A 17,310-nucleotide genomic window follows, 5' to 3' on the forward strand; every position below is an offset into this window, starting at 1 on the left:
CTGGGAAGGCCCAGCCAGATGGGTGGGGTATAATAAATTATTATTATTATTATTATTATTACTACTACTACTACTACTACTACTACTACTACTACTCCAGAAGGCAATTATTAGAAATGAATGGAAACTGGAGGGAAGCAGGTATCAGCTCAACTTTGGGAGAAAGTTTCCAGCAATGGGTTATGATAAATAAAAATTAATTTATACATACCCCACCCTCCCCAGCCAGGACCGGGCTCAGGGCGGCTAACATCAAAATATATAATACATTAAAAACATAAAATCAAACAATTGATTAAAATACAGCTTAAAATTAAATTAAGATCAGAATAACATCAGATGGAAACCCACGAATTATAACTATAGGAGTTAGGAGCAATAAGTGTTCACCAGGCCCCAACTCTTCCCATTTGTGTTATTTGTGCGAGTCTTAGCTATTTGTGCTGGTCTTATATGAGCCGGTGGGAAGAGTTAGGGAGACCACTTACATGCAGGGTCTTATAAAGAGAGGAGGGTCAGACTGGGATCCAACCGAAGGCTTGGCAGAACAGTTCCGTCTTGCAGGCTCTGCGGAAAGGTGTCATATACAGCATATATTCAACACACAAAAAACAGTGACAATTTGTTGTTGGCAATGGACAGCTGGGGCCCCATTACCTTCAGTAGCTTAATGTGGCCCTGAATAGAATTTTGGTGAGATCTTCCCATGTTGGCCGGAAAGTGGGGGGCAGGGGGGGCAGGGCTTGCAGCCCATGTTGGGGGCAGGGGGTGGGTCTAAACACTGTGACACACACCTGTCTTCATGTTCCTTCATCCTCCCCCCTGTGACGCCTGCATGAACAAAAAGCCTAAGACACCGATAGACACAAAATATTTTATTTTAATTGTGAATTTTGCAAAGACACATTTAAGCAACAAAATATACATTTCTGACCTTTCTGTAGAATTTGTTTTATACAATAACAAATACAAGAGGCTACCGTAGCAATAAATTAAATATACATTATTTACAACGTACATCAGCAACCGGCTACAAAGCGTCGCCTCCTCACAAACAAAAGAATTATATTTCATTTTGTCAGAGACCTTTCGAAAAAGAATTCTGCTTTTCTCTCACACACACTCACTCCCTGCAACTATCATTTTTTCTTTTCATTAGGCGCCTAATTAAGAGGAAAATTTTCCTGCTCTGTTGAAATGAATGAGACCTTTTGGATAACCACAAAACCCAGCATTTTCCTTCGAGGGAGATCATTTTAAATACCATGCTACAACCATGAAGAAGAGAAAGAAGAAAAGTGAAATGCATGCTTTGTGTGTTTTGTTTTTTCACCCAACAAAAACAAAATTATTTTAGAATTCAAGGAGAAATGGAATTGTGGAGTTTCAAGGAAGGAAAATGTGCATTTTTCTCCCTTCTTCCAAACTCTAGAATGCAGAATTGGCAAATGATATTTACCAGCAGCAGGTTCTGTGCAGACAAAAAAGGATTTCCTTGCAGCAGCACATATTTTGCTGCCAAGAAGACATGATGACAGTCGACTTTTGTAGGGAATCAGGATAAATTCATAGAAGGTGGAGATATCAGGCACAGTAGGTCATTGGACCTGGGGGGACAACACTGATGGGGGGGGTAAGAGGTGCAGAAAGGAGCAACCAAAATGAGCAAAGAGCTGGAGAAACGCCCCTTTCGAGGAAATTTCACCGCTACAGTTTCCTCATCCCTGCCCTACAGAATTCTGGAAGCATTTCAAGGTGATTTGTGAACCATTTTGGCCCAGAGTACCAGATCTTTATTTCCTCACCCCCTACTCTGCAGGTCAACTCTGACGTGGGCAGGACCACCCAGCTGCCAATCACCTGATGTCATAAAGTTCAAGTTTGCTTTCTGCCTGCCCCACCCTCAATGCCACATATGACTGTGGTTTGGGGAAAACCACCTCAGTGGCCAAATGGGGAGACTTGGTGGGCTAAATCTGGCCAGTGGGCCAGTGAAGGTTCCCTACACCTGCTTTAAGGCAATCTTCCCCAAACAGTAGTCCTCTAGCTCTTTTGGACTACAACTGCCATTGGGCCCAGTTAGCATGGCCGCCATCTTGTTGCGTTAATATGGCCCACAGGAGAAGGCAGCCTTGATTCTTCTCACACACAATCAAATATTCAATAGCAGCCTAGTCTCATCGGTGCCAAATTCGTGGACAGTGATGACCATGGCTTGACCACATGAGGGGTGGTCAGAGCCTCTCTTAAGTCAGCCCAGAAATAAAAATTAGGCTCACTTAGGAGCTCAGTTGCCCTTTATAGGCGTATTAGTACAGCTGAAAGGTCAAGGGAGAGAAGCAAGACAAAGAATGCTCCAATAAGTCCTCAACAGCAGAACAGGTGGAAGATAGCAAGCGGTAAGTTACAACGACTGTGAAGGCAGATGAAGACTGCAGCAGATAAGAAACTACCAGTTGTTGTGTTACTCATGCCATCAGAACAGTACTTTCCTGCGAAGACTGTGCGTTGATCAGTGTGCACTGATCTCCACACATAAAGCGTCTTCCAAAAACCCACTCTATGGAACTCCTAGCTACAAGATGTTCTGATGGCCATTCGCTACAATAGCTTTAGGGGGAGATTAGACACTTTCAGTGGGGGAGGAGAAATTTGCTGTTGGTTTTCAGCTCCGGTAGCTGAATTAGGCTCCCAGGTTCCCAGGCAGGGTGCTGCCGAAGGGTGAGGACTGGGCTAGACATACCTTTGGTCCAGCAAGTCCCTGCTTATATTCTAGAACTGGGCTTGGGAAGGGAAGAGAGATAAGGAGTAGAGCAGGACTTAAGTAAGGAGAAAAGATGCCACATTCTGAATTGGCTGAGGCTGTCTTTCAAGGGGAAGAAGTCCCACTTGCAGAACAAGTCCATTTGCATTAGAAAAAGGACACTTGACTTTAGGCCCTGGGAAGGGGAGAAATTAGCCTATAATATCACTATGAGTGATTATTTTTAAAAAAACCAAAGTAACTTTCTCAAATCACCAGGAGAGCAGCGATCATGACCTTCAGTCAAACAGCTACGATTAAGGACAAGGAGCACACTGGATTTGCAGATTTCAGAATACCGAACGGAAACAGGGTAAGAAGCGGGTTCAAGTATAATGTCAGCAGCAAACCCGTCTCCTCTCCCCAGATGTCCTTTGGATCACGAGGGACGGAGCAGAGACAGGAGTCGGCGAGGGAAGAGAGTCCCACAACCTTTCAGGTTCATCTCCCGGGGCATCTATCCCAGCCGAGACGTGGCAAGGTAGCAGCTCCCTCAGGGTCGTACGGGAACATCTGCCTGGGTGAAGCACATTTCATACGTGGCAGTGGCGCATAGTGTGGCGGGCGGACGTTGTCAGTCGAAAAGAGCGTTTTCACATAAGAAAAACAGGAAGGAAGGAAGAAAAACCCGAACAGAAATGCCCTGGAAAAGAGGAGGAAAGAAATTAGATGGTCCTTAGCTAGGCAGGGGTACACTTAATATTCACACTGAATGTATATTTGTTTTGCAGCAGAAGGCATCACACAGCATAGCAATGGGGCTTACTCCCAATCAGATGTCCACAGGGTTGGAAGCCTTAGTCCAGAGATCATCAAGCTTTAGTGGGGCAGTGGGTGCATTTGAAATGTTGAGAAAGTGAGGCGTGCACATGGCATTAAATGGCTGCCACATGGTGCGTGGTACAATGGTTTCCTTGTAGGATAGGCCTAGCCACTGCGCACAGGAACTGAGTCAAATGTATCACTGCATGATGGAGTGGGGCCCGCTGCTCTTAAAAAGGTTGTTGTGCACCTGATCCTTGAAAAGCCCACCATGAACTTAATGCTGTTCAGTAATTACCTGCCAGTTACCAATACCACTTTTGGCGGGGAAGGCGGCGGAGAAGTATTATTATTATTATTATTATTATTATTATTATTATTATTATTATTATTATTATTATTTGTACCCTGCCCATCTGAATGCATTGCCCCAATCACTCTGAGCGGCTTCCAACACACATAAAAACATAATAAAACATTAAACATTTTTTTAAAAAAAATCCCTATACAGAGCTGCCTTCAGGTTGTGTAGTTCTTTATCACCTTTATATCAGGGCTGCCTTCAGATGTCTTCTAAAATAGTTGTTTATTTCCTTGACATCTGATGGGAGGGCGTTCCACAGGGCAGGTGCCACTACTAAGAAGTCTCTCCGCCTGGTTCCCTGTAACCTCACTTCTCACAGTGAGGGAACCGCCAGAAGGCTGTCAGCGCTGGACCTCCGTGTCTCGGCTGAACGATGGAGGTGGAGACGCTCCTTCAGGTATACAGGACCGAGGCCGTTTAGGGCTTTAAAGGTCAGCACCAACACCTTGAATTGTGCTCGGAAACATACTGGGAGCCAATGTAGATCCTTTAGGGCCAGTGCTATATGGTCCTGGCGACCACTTCCAGTCACCAGCCTACCTGCCACACTCTGGATTAGTTGTAGTTTCCAGGTCACCTTCAAAGGTAGCCCTACAAAGAGTGTGTTGCAGTAGTTTGTGGTGGAACAATTTCAAGCTTTCCTGGGTGGTAACTGGTTATTTGGATCAAGTTCAATCTGGGTTCAGGTCTGGGTTCTGGACTGAATCAGCCTTCCCTCACCCCACATGTGCTGCCTTGCCCCTGTGATTGGGGCCCCCCGGGCCATGTGATGTTAGCACACCAGGCACGCATGCCCTGTGATGTGTGTGCACGACATCAACACACCCCACGGCACACATGCATGGCTGCCACAGAACTTTGAGGGGACCTGGCCGCTTCATTTAAATTTGGGGCCACCCCCCTCCTCAGCACCTCTGCCTCTTACCTCCTGCTGGATGCAAAAACAGAAAACAGAAAAATGGACCAGGAGGACCATCTTTGTGAGACCTTGGCCCAACCGACTCACCTTTTTGGGAGGTCTGCAGTCTTATCCATCAGCTAATGTGTCTGCAAGGAAAGGAAAAGGATTGGCTGACTTCACTTCATGCCTCATTTGCTCTATTGCAGCAATGTGTTGCCCTCCAGGTGTGTGGACTCCACCTCCCATTGGCCCCCACCCACCCCATGCATGGCCAGAAGTATGGGGTCATGGAACTTTTATTCCGCTCTCTGGTTTCCCACAGCCATCTGGTTGGCCACTGTGAGGGCAGGCCTGATCCAGGAGGGCTATTCCTATTACGTCCTTAGAAGCATTGCCATCATGGTTAGTAGCCACTGATAGCCTTCACCTCCAGGAATTTTAAAGCCGTCCAAGTTAGTGGCCATCACTGCCTCATGTGGCAGTGAGTTCCACTGTTTAACTATGCATGAAATTTTCCTTTATCTTCCACAATCTTCTTTGGACGCTTTCTGGCGTTATGAGAGACCATGGGGTGGGGACTTTTCTCTATTCAGTTTCTCCTGCCCATGCATAATTTCCTAAACTTCAATCTTGTTGCCTTTTACCCGCCTTTTCCCTAAACTAAAAAAAAAGTCACAAATGTTCCTTCCTAGGGGAGTTGCTCCATTCCCTTTGATCAATTTGGCAGCCCTTTTCTGAACCTTTCCCAACTTTTCTGTATCCTGGTTGCTGGGAACTGAAGATGGGGAGATTGCTGCTTCACTCATGTCATGCTTGTGAGCCTCTCCTTGGGATATACACATATGGTTGACCTCTGTGAGAACAGGGCCTGGATAGCTCAATTGGTTAGAGCATGGTGCTGGTAACACCAAGGTTGCAGGTTCGATCCTTGTATGGAACAGCTGCGTATTTCTGCATTGCAAGGCTTTGGACTAGATGGTCCTCAGGGTCCTTCTAATTCTATGACTTAGACGGGCCAATGTACAGGCTCTTCTTATATTCTTATGTTGCTGAACTACAACTCCCATCAGCCCAAGCAGGCATGGTTAATGGCAGGGGATGATGGGAGTTGTAGTTCCTGTAAACATCCAGAGGGCCAAAGGTTCCCCAGCTGTAGATTGACCAATGTCTTAAGTCTACGGCTTGATTGATACGTTCAAACTTACCGGGCCAGAACTTGAATGGCTAAGTTTATCAAAACGAAATTTAAGGTTTGACCTCGGAGAATTCCTGCTCTTCATATCTGTTTGAAATAATAATAATAACCCAGTGAAAAAAAACGGTGTTTGCTTCAAATGATTGAACTCAAGAGTCGCCAATGAGGTGCTCTCTAAATGTCGTTGGATCACAACCCCTGTCATTCCTGATCATTCCTGTCTGGGAATGAAAGGAGTTGGAGTCATCTAGAGGGCACCATTTTGGCTACCCCAGATTTAATGGAATGAATCTAAACCAGACTGGAACCGGTTTAGTTTAACAGAAGCCCACTGTTAAAATGGAAACAACAATGTGTTAATTTTGCAGTGGCCTGGAAGTGGGAGGAGGGCCCCCTGCTCACATGACTTTCCCCAAGCCAACCCGGGAACTGTAGTTTACCCCTTACAGAACTACTATTCCTAGCACCTTTAACAAACTACAGTTTCCAGGATTTGGGGGGAGGGGGAGCCATGTGCTTTGACTTTATTGTGATGTACGCAGGGTTAGAGTCTTTCATTATTTCAGATTAGTTAAGAATTGCCCAGGAAAAGTCCCAGCAAAGGAAGAATGGATACAAAAATTTATGGAATATGCAGAAATGGCAAAACTTACCAGAAGAAGAAGAAATCAAGATAACATTTTTTTTAATAAAAAAATATGGATTATTGAATCTTTACAGATAAATTGTAAACAGATAAAAACACTGGCAAGATTGCTGTAACAACCTGCGGTTTTATAAGAGCATATATTTAAAGAAGACGAATAAATGAGCAAATTAAGTTAATTTGGATATGCAGAAGATATGAAAAACAAATTTAAGGAACCGCAGAAAGAGGGGGAAGGAAGTCAAGTTTGATTGTAAAATTAGTGAAATGTATAAACTTGAAAAGTATAAATAAAAAATTATTATTATTATTATTAATAATAATAATAATAATAATAATAATAATAATTGCCCAGGAAAAGAGGCAATATGGCTGCAGTCTCAACCCACTTCCTTGAATGCAAGTTCTGCTCAACCTCACTGGGGCTTACTTCTAAGTAGGACTCTCCAGTGATTATCTTTTACAAGCAAACATCTGATTGTCAGGAGGAGAGCAACCGAAAATGAAATGCTTAACCAATTATTGAAATTTTTGATGAAAGGAGTGGGAGGAGGGTGTAAATAAAATGAGGGTGAGAGAGAAGGAAAGGAGACCTGAAGATCTTCCTCTTTTTCCTAGGTTGATCTATGTGACAAAACAGACCCTTTTTTATATATGCTGATTTCGCCCCAGCGCCCCAGCAATGCAGGTGTGCTTACTAATCACCGAGAGCAATCCAAGTTGGTTAATCGAGTGAAGCAAATTTCTATTTTTGTCACTGTAAGAGCCTCATGGGGAGCTAAGGGAAACTTGTCACAGATAAGTAGGATGGTTTCAAGGCAGCCCAGCACATTCTGATCTTACGTGTGCACTGATTCTGCTTGATTTTTTAAAATTATTATTACTTATTATCACTGTACATTTCATGTCAGTTTAGATGGCTCAGTTGGTTAGAGCATGGTGTCCATTTGGGACAGCTACATATTCCTGTGTTGCAGTGGGTGAGACTAGATGATCCTCAGGGTGTCTTCGAACTCTACAATTCTATTATTTACAGCCCACCTTTTTTCTAAATAGTTCAAGGTGGCAAAGGCCCTACAGTGGTGCCCCGCTAGACGAATGCCTCGCAAGACGGAAAACCCGCTAGACGAAAGGGTCTTCCGTTTTGGAGGTGCTTCGCAAAACGAATTTCCTATGGGCTTGCTTCGCAAGACAAAAATGTCTTGTGAGTTCCTGCGGTTTTCCCCCCTTTCCCCCCCTTTTTCCCAAGCCACTAAGCCGCTTAACAGCTGATCCGCTAAGCCCGCTAAGCCGCTAATAGCGCTAAGCCGCTAAGCCGCTAATGGGCTTGCTTCGCAAGACGAAAAAACCGCTAGGCGAAGAGACTTGCGGAACGGATTCTTTTCGTCTTGCGAGGCACCACTGTACTCCTTTTGGTGCACTAATGTATCATTATCCCCAGGCCATCACAACCATGAAGGAAATTAGCCGGAGTTAATCAACTTTTACACTTGTCTTACACGTGATGATTTCATTGGATTTGCAATAGTTAGCATCCTACTCAGTATACAGGGTCTGACTTAGTCGCATGTTACTTTCAGGGGCTTCGAAGTGGAGCTACACAACCTATCACACACACACACACACACACACACACACACACCTGACATTCCCTTTTCACACTCAAGCTCTAATTAAATTCGAACATCTATTGAACCCAGCCATTTAGCACCCACAAACCGATAACTATATAAAAAAGTACAAGTTCAAAGGTGGAGGACAGAAGGAAAAAATTGCCACCCAACGTGTCTTACTGAGGGTGGATCTACACGGGGGGGGGGGGGGGATGCTATAAATAAGCCAGAAACTAAATCGTTTTAACAACAACAAAAAACCGCTATGGAAAACCGCAAATATTTTTTCTTTGCTCTCCAGCACCATCTGGTGTTGCATGTTTATAATGCATTCAAAATGCTGGGTGTTTTTTTTAAAACTAATGTAGCTGAGTCATGAGACATCCATTGCCATAACCAGGGGCGGACTTTGGTAATCTTTGGTAACGTGAGTGGGCCCCAAACTTGGCACCTCCAAATGGATCTTCTCAATTATGGATCTTCTCAATTTTTGCACCCCCTCAGCTCAACACCCACACTGCCCGAAATCCAGCGCAGGCCATAACTACCACCAGGCTCCTAATAATACCATCTGGGTAACTTTTGCCCAACTCACCTGTTGGGCTCCTGCTCATTATCACCGGTGTGGCGGCAGATGCCAGAGCTGGATTCTCGTTACTTTGGGAAGGGCTGTAGACAAAGACGTCTTGCTTGAATGGTGACGCTGTGGAAGGCTGGCTGCCCTGAGGGAGATTGAGGGAAAGGAAGAGAGTTGGAGGCTTGATGGCAAAGTGCAACACACATTTTGTTCCTGGAGTATTTTTGAGGAGGGGGAGCTATGTGATTGGGGCAGGGGTCACCAACACGGCGCCTGCAAGTGCCCATGTGCCAGCCAGTTCTTCCTACGGTATCCGCAAAAGGTCTCAGGAACTATCCCCTCAAAAACCACAACACGCAAGGGAATGTTTGTTTATCTTAATCCGTGCCTGGCTGGTCCTCTCCTATGCAAAACTCATTACGCCAAACAAACCACGGCAGCCATTTTGGAATGTTCCACATGCACCACGCTGGCCATTTTGTAATTTGCCCCATGGCAGCCATTTTGTGACACACGGCACAATTACAAAAGCGCCCCCTGGGCCAAGAAGGCTGGCGACCCCTGGCTCATTGGCGTGTCGGAGAGATGTATGTGGCTGTGAGACTAAGAGGCTGAAATGATATTGTGCCCAAGGAGAAGATGGGGGCAGCCGTGTGCCTCCTGGTTTATGCAAATGTCAACCGGCTCAGGAACATTGGCCCCCTGAGAGACCAGTCAATATTGGGAAGCGAAAACTGCATTATTACCAGGCTTTCGTATTCTTCCATATTTTCACTCTCCCCTGCCGTGCTGCTGAAGCTGCTGGTACTTGAGGAGGAACGGGAGATGTTTGACCTTCCGTTTTCTTTGAGTTTAATAAATGGCCTGGAAGTCAAAGGAGAAGAAGGCAGAAAATTAAAGCTAGATGGTGGTGATGGAGCTTAGAAAAAACTCCATCTCTGAATTCCTCCCCCAGGATTTGGTGTTCTGTAATACCCCATCTTGTTTCCAAAGCTCATCTGCCATTCTTTTTTGTTCTCCCCCTCCCCCCCCCCCGGTTCAGACTTTGGGTTGTATCCACAAATTCACACTATACAATTAAAGCACAATGATACCACTTTTAAACAGCCAGAACCTCCATCAGACACAGGTCTGGGATCTGTGGTTTGTTCAGGAGTAGCTGAGAGTTGTTAGGAGACTCCAATTCCCCTCCCAGAGCTATAGTTTTTATAATGGTTTAACAATTAATCTCTCTCGAATCCTGGGAACTGTAGTTTACTCTTCACAGAGCTATAGTTCCCAGCACCCTTTACAAACTACAACCCCCAGGATTCTTTGGGGGAAGCCATGTAGTTTCAACGCATGGTATGGACGCGACTTGTGTTTACTTACCTCTCTTTGTTGGGACAGATCTCTGGAGAGCTTGGGTTCGAAGAGGCCTCGGACCTAATTTCTTGAGAGGTGTGTCCTCCTTCAGGGGTCTTTGGTGTTCCTGAGCCACTGTCACTATGAAAAGAGCAAAACACTAGAGTAGCATAACTTTCAAACAAATCTATCTTGCCTTCTCATACCGTTAACATTCTGTTCCAGCAGGTCTTAAATGTGGCTGTAAGGCTGGGTAGGTGCAGCATAAATAAGTGTGTGTGTACAGAGCTGTCTGTACAGTGACTGCTCCATCACTCTTTGAACCCAAAGATCTGTCCCTGAAGTGAGGAAGAGCAGAAGTGATGAGGTAGGAATCTCTGCCTTCCTCAGAGGAATAAATTCGTGGCTGGCAGGAAGGTGAGGAATATCTCTACTAATAATGTTTTGCTAATGATGTTGTCACGCTGCAGTTCACATGGCTGCCAACAGGTGTCACTGCAAACTACAGCATGACATATGTAAGTAAGTCATATGAATAAGCAGCCTGGTGCCCCAGGCCAGTGAGTGGAGGTATTGCAAAGTCTAAGGGAAGGGGGTTTTTTTGTGAGGTGTCAAGAGAAGGGTGGCTTTGACAAAGAGTATGGGGTGAGAGGAAGAGTGGCTTTCATGAGATGAGGGGTGGTGGCCAGGTGGAGCTGGGTGCAGCTCCGAGTAAACACATATATAAATGTAAACACGCTAGCATCCAGCACAACTAATTACAACTACTAAACAAATGGGAAAATCGTTAAGATGTCTGCCTCAACCCTCAACAATTTTCATGTTGTTCCAGGGGCAGCAGAGTTTGAAAGCTATGGCTACAACGAAAATAAAACATACAGTGGTACCTCGGGTTACAAACACCTCGGGTTACAGACTCTACTAACCCAGAAGTAGTACCTCAGGTTAGCCCCAGGATGAGAACAGAAATCGCACAACGGCGGCGCGGCGGTGGCAGGCCCCATTAGCTAAAGTGGTACATCAGATTAAGAATGGTTTCAGGTTAAGAACGGATCTCCGGAACGAATTAAGTTCATAACCAGAGGTACCACTGTATTGCAATGGCTCCAGAAATGCACTGCACCAGAACTATCCATCTGTTCTGAGCAAGTTACCATCGAGTCCGAGGCTCTGCCTGGCTCTCTGATCCAGTGTGCAGACGAGGGAACAGCCCTGACCGCCTCTTTATGGGACTCCTGGACTGGTTCTTGGCTGTAGCTGCTGATACTGGAGGCTGAGGAGACAGGCAAACAAAATTATAACCCTTTTACCAGGCTCACAGTTGCCTGTGAACTACATAGCAAACTTTATTTTTTATTTTACATACTGGCAATGTATATAAAACTATAAAATAATCCCAAACATACCCCAAATCTTCCATAACTGCATAAGATACTGTTGTACACACAAACACACTTGGTTTATGCAATCAAGAGTACATCTCCTTTTTGGACTGGGGAATGGAATGAACGTTTTGAAACACACAGAGAAGAAGAGGTTGTGATTGTTACGATATTGAAGCAATGCAGCCGCGAGCTGCTAACTTGAAAGCAAAACATAATGGGAATGTTGGGACTGTTCCGTGGGAAACAGAGGGACAGTCAATTCACAGTGCAGAGGGCACCGGAATTAGCTCAGAGTGTAATATGAGCTGGACAGGAAGTGTTTGTACTCTCTCGACTGCTGGAGTTTGAAGAGAGCAGTCATGTTTTCTGTAATGCTGCAAAGACAGAAATAAAGGCATGTAAATACGTTTCTGTCTATCTCTTTCCCCTGCCCGGGGGGGGGCAAGAAAGAGGGGTGTGTTCTTCTCACACTGAGAAGGATCGCCTATCGCGACCTCTGCCTGGATCATGCCGGGAAAGCAGACAGGGAGGTCAACAGGAGACCAAGCCGGGTGCCTGGGAGAGTTGCCAGTTTCTCCTGATAAAGGCTTGATTTCCGACAGTGATGGCATGGCTGCCAGCCAGTCAGTGCTGCGCAGAGCCAGGTTCCGCCACAAACAAGGGGTGGACACACCCTAGTTGTACTGCACTTACAGAAAAGGTGGCCTTCGTTATTTCGCCACTGTTGTGCGCAATCCCTCCGCTCAAGCTACCAGGGATTCCTCCGCTCTGATGCTTCTTCTGACTCCCAACCATGGTTTCCATGGAGTGACTGCGGACCCGGATGGCTCTCTGGCAAGGGGTGACAAGAAGAAGTGGAAAGTTAAGATCTTGATCAGAAATTTGCCACAATTTACCATTTGAAATAACGTCACGATTTTGTACTATAGCATCTCACTGGAAGGACAGATCATGAAGCTGAGGCTCCAATACTTTGGCCACCTCATGAGAAGAGAAGACTCCCTGGAAAAGACCCTGATGTTGGGAAAGATGGAGGGCACAAGGAGAAGGGGAGGACAGAGGACGAGATGGTGGAACAGTCTTCTCGAAGCTACCAGCATGAGTTTGACCAAACTGCGGGAGGCAGTGGAAGACAGGAGTGCCTGGCGTGCTCTGGTCCATGGAGTCACGAAGAGTTGGACACAACTAAATAACTAAACAACAACACAACAACAACAACAAATCTACACATTGCAAACTGTGGGTCTTAAGTCACCCAAAAAACAACAACCCGAAACCACATTATCAGTACATAAGAGGGTGGTATCGGGAGGTTTGGGGGGGGGGGTTAATATAGGTTTGTAGCAGTACAAAAATATTTATGGGGGAAATACTAAGGAGTGAAAAGAGCAGCTGCCAAATGTAGATCATGCATGCTCGGTGGGCATGAAATACTGAATAGGAATAGAGTAGCGTGGGAAAGGGTGTGGCTGACTGGCTGGACCCCCCAAAATACAGGAGTCCTCATATTTACTGACATTCTACCAACTCTTTAAGACACACCTGTTTAGATAAGCATCCCCTGACTTGAAGCTCTTCCTTTGGCTGTTGTTTGAACAGTTAAGATGCTCTGGTGTTCTTGCTTGAGTACCTGTATTAATGAAGGGTACCTGTATTCTTTTATCATTAGTTTGATTCTTGTTATTTTTCGCTTGTGAGCTGCCTTGGAATTTCTTCATGAAATGAAAGGCAGTGTACAAATTATGTTCATAATAGGTTAACAGGAGCCATAGGCGCCAACTCCATAGGGCTGAAGTGTCTTCAGCCTCCCCTCCCCCCTAAAGAAGTCTGTCGGGATTGGGCTGAGCCCTGCCCCCGCCCCAAGCTTGAGGGGCTGGGTCTCGTGGCAGTGGGGGCGAGCCTCGTGGCCTCAGTGATCCTCGCTGGGCCTCGCTGGGCCTTGCCTCCTCCCACTATCGACCTCCTCCTGATGCGCATCATGCATTGCGCAATGCTTGAGACATCACATGTGTGTGACACACACACCCCCGCTCCGCCCCCCAATGTTGGGTGCAACTTGACTCCTCTGACAGGAGCGCTCACTGCAATAGTTAAAGAGATTGGTTGTTTACTGTAACTAGACAGTTGGTATGGTGTTACAGAGTGCTCAAGTCCCTCAGTAAGCGTATCTTTGCACAGAGCATTGTGCATATCCATCCTTTTGGTGTGGTGGTTTGCAGGAGTGCATTCTCGATATACTCATAGTATGACTGCATTGAGATTATTTTTGTGTGATGCTTTAGCAGCGCACAGGAGCACATGCTTGCCCCTGTAGGAGCCTGTCCAACCTAAGATCTGCATCAAATACCCTGACGTCTGGGCTACCAGGAAAACAGGAAAACCCCTTGCCTTTTCCTGTAAGACCCATTACAGTCATTAAGAGTCGTCAACAGGCTCATCTCAGCTATCTGCCAATCTCCCATTCCCACCACCCTTCTGAGTAATACCCCTCCCCACCTTCTCACTATATAGAAGGATCTGGCAACTTCTGTTTCAGTGTATCTGAAGAAGTGTGCATGCACGCGAAAGCTCATACCAAGAACTAACTTAGTTGGTCTTTAAGGTGCTACTGGAAGGAATTTTTTTATTTTGACTATGGCAGACCAACACGGCTACCTATCTGTAACTGGGCTACCAGTGACAGCTCTAAACTGATGTGTACGGTGTACCACAGGCAAAAACCAAAAAAACCAAAAAACGTTTTGGGTGGTGCCCCTGCACTTTGGAACTCCTTTCCTAGGGAAATGGCTCCCTCATTGCTAGTCTTCGAGAGGTCCTTAATGGGATTTTTATTCCAGTCCACATCTGGCTAACGTTACAGTGTTGTGCTTCCAAAAAAATAAAATAAATAAAAGCTGGTTCCTAAGCCATTCAGTTCAGAGAGACGGTCTTGGGGCATATGGGCAACTAGTGGAAACCTTTTAGGACCCAGTGTTATGTGTTCCAGGCAGCCAAACTGCTTGATGGTCCAGCACCTGTATTTTGCACCAGCTGCAATCAGCAGACCATCCTTGAGGGCAGCCCCACAGAGAGTATTCAACAGTAATCTAACTAGGAGGCTTCCACAGGATGGGTTGTTTTTGCAAGCTCAGGAACAGCCTCAGCTAGCAATCCAGGGGGAGATGGAAACAGGCAGTGAAGCCACTTGGGCCTCAATGGTCAAAGCAGGAGACAGGAGGACCCCCCAGACTATATGCCTGGTCCTTCAGGGGGAGTGCAGTTCCTGGACCCCAGATCTACCAATCCACAGCACCTCCATCTTGTCAGGATTCAGTTTCATCTTGTTGGTCCTCAAGCACCACTAGGGGTCTGACTAGATTACCCTGGGGGTCCCTCCCAACTCTACAATTCTATGGTTCTGCCTTCTCTAGACAACTGTGCTGCACCTGATCCAGATGCAAGGGGGAAGCGCACAGCTAAGTGTTGTCTGTATACTGGAGACACACCATGCTCCCTCCATGAGTTGCAGAGTGGCTCCCAGAGGATATTGTTGCCAATAGTTTTGCTGATAGCTCAAGAAGCATTAACAGATCATTTCCTCCATTCATCTCCTGGCATAAGTTGGCAAGCATTTCATAACAGGAAGCTGTCTTAGTATAAGGCAGTCAGACCCTTAATCTATCTAGCTCAGTATTATCTCTGCATTGAATGGTAGCAGCTGGAGAGCTTTCTGTGGGTATGAGAATCTCTGGGTGGATGATGGTAACCCCACACTGGCATTGGGAGAGAGTGTGCACATGTGCAAAGATACCTCTGGCTCTACTCCTCAAGCAGCATACACTGAGAATCTTACGAGGATTCCCTATGCATGATGCAGCTAGGTTGATGGAGCAGTCCCTGGTCATCTCTGGACCTCAAAGGGGAGACCATTAAAGGACTGTTGGTGAGCAGTCATAGAATCACAGAGGGACCCCAAGGTTCATCCAGTCCAAGCCCAGCAACCCAAGGATCGTAGCTAAAGAATCCATGACAAGTGCCCACCCAACCTCTGTTTAAAAACCTCCAATGAAGGAGAGTCCACCATCTTCCAAGGTCACAGCCTTTCAAGGTCACATCATGGTAACCAACCCCTCCTCTGTCACTCCAAAAGGCAAGGTTAGAAATGGATGGAAATTGGAGGGAAGCAGATTTCAGCTCAACTTTAGGAGAAAGTTTCCAACAGTAGGATCTGATTGGCAATGCAACGTGTTGCCTCAGAAGGAGGTGGGCTGTCCTTCACTGGGGGGATTTCAGCCAAGGTTGACTGTCTCTTCCTCAGCCCTATACTTCTGTGACTTCTCCCAGCTCACACCAGGTTCTGCCTCTGCCTCGTAATCCAGGATTGCCCCTTGGTGACGACCTCATCAGCCTGCTGAACCCAAACTTCCCTGCTCACTTGCATCAGCTCCCTTGTCTTCTGTAGGTTTTATGAGCCCTGTGAGTGATGGGCTACTTATTTCAGATCAAAACAAGAGCTAGTTGCACACATTTCAGAGACAACAATACACACGTCTGATTGTTCTCGAAACAAATCAACACTGAACACAGGATCAGTTTGCGGTTTATTAGTATTCTGTACATATAACAGAAAGCGAAAGGGAAATAAATGCTTGAACACAAACACATGAGTTGGGATTCTCTGCATTTCTGGCAAGCATATCTGGCTGGCCACTGTGTGCCCAGAATGCTGGACCGGGTTGGCCATTTTCCTGATCCAGCAGGCTTTTCTTATGTTCTTAATAGTCCTCCCCCTACCTCCCAACATTAGATGCGTTTATTGTTCCTGCTCTGCCCTGAATTCCACTCTTCCTGAATACCAACTTCTCTAGAATAAAGTTTCTGAATTTCAGAACAGAAGCGTTTGCAATTGGCCAGCAACTTTCCATGTCTTCACTCGGCCACTGATGCATGATGCAATTGCAAGCTGGTCTTGAAGCTTGCATGTCACAGGTAGAATTGCTGCAAGCTTCTTTTGGGGTGTGTAGGCAATGGGTTGTAGTGGCCTATGTTGAAAAACACCCTTTTCCTTCCAGCCACCCAAGCATGCCTCACTAGCTGAGGGATGACAATCTCAAGGCAGAGGCACATGGGAAGAGGCTCTCCTTCAAATATTGTGGTCCTGAGCAGTGATGGACAAATTTCAGTGGTGCCCTGTGCATGCTAGAATCCAGCTCCCCCTGCCTCTCGTGCTCCATTCTACAGGATCCTGCAGCATGGCGTCCAGTTTGGTCAAACTGGTCATGCTGCCCCCAAACCACCTCCATCTCAACCCATTAAGGGTTTTCAAGGTCAAAGCATTCAATAAATATCTTCACAAAACCGTATCTATTCAATCACGCCAAGACTGCATCTTTATAGAGTTTTATTAAAGCACAAAAGGAATTAGTAAAATGTACTGCCCACTGAGAATCTCTACGCAGCCATGAATATAATATCAATATTACTTTTTTAAAACCATGTTTTATATGGGCAACAGAGCAGTGGGGAAATGCATGGAAGAGATGTAAATGAAGGAATTGGAAACTGTTCACATGCAGATTTATTTTGGGTGGAGTGGCGGAAATCAATAAAAGAATAGAGCATTCTTAAGTTGTCTGCTCTGCTTCAGAAAACAAAATCCAGGAATCCACAAGTGAAGGCACTCCTTGAAGGCCATTCAAGGAAAGACTGGGAAGCGTTCCTCAATTTCTAAATCTCAAGTT

The 17,310-nt window shown here is 45.8% G+C and overlaps 1 protein-coding gene and 1 long non-coding RNA gene across 20 annotated transcripts in view; one reads left to right on the forward strand and one right to left on the reverse strand.

Annotated features, from left to right (window-relative positions):
* Nucleotides 1-860: 860 nt before the first annotated feature.
* The window catches only part of RAP1GAP2 (RAP1 GTPase activating protein 2), a 200,807-nt gene continuing 184,357 nt past the window's right edge, over nt 861-17,310 (reverse strand). For 13 of the 19 annotated variants that reach the window (XM_083479622.1, XM_083479623.1, XM_083479633.1 and 10 more), the window contains 8 exons: nt 12,284-12,421; nt 11,360-11,478; nt 10,233-10,346; nt 9,608-9,725; nt 8,880-9,006; nt 6,036-6,112; nt 4,936-4,976; nt 861-3,446 (listed from right to left, as the gene is read on the reverse strand). In XM_083479622.1, coding sequence (XP_083335748.1) covers nt 4,968-4,976; nt 6,036-6,112; nt 8,880-9,006; nt 9,608-9,725; nt 10,233-10,346; nt 11,360-11,478; nt 12,284-12,421 — 702 coding nt within the window. In that variant the 3' untranslated portion in view covers nt 861-3,446; nt 4,936-4,967. The remainder of the gene's footprint in view (nt 3,447-4,935; nt 4,977-6,035; nt 6,113-8,879; nt 9,007-9,607; nt 9,726-10,232; nt 10,347-11,359; nt 11,479-12,283; nt 12,422-17,310) is intronic. The other 6 variants (XR_014520035.1, XR_014520036.1, XR_014520037.1 and 3 more) reach the window with 2 other exon arrangements.
* LOC310695401 lies at nt 10,353-13,407 on the forward strand. The gene is made up of 2 exons (XR_014520058.1): nt 10,353-10,572; nt 12,520-13,407. It is a non-coding gene; the product is annotated as an uncharacterized lncRNA (long non-coding RNA).

The sequence above is a fragment of the Podarcis liolepis genome (genome assembly GCF_965112155.1).
Source record: "Podarcis liolepis genome assembly, chromosome: 16".
NCBI classification, from domain to species: Eukaryota; Metazoa; Chordata; class Lepidosauria; order Squamata; family Lacertidae; genus Podarcis; species Podarcis liolepis.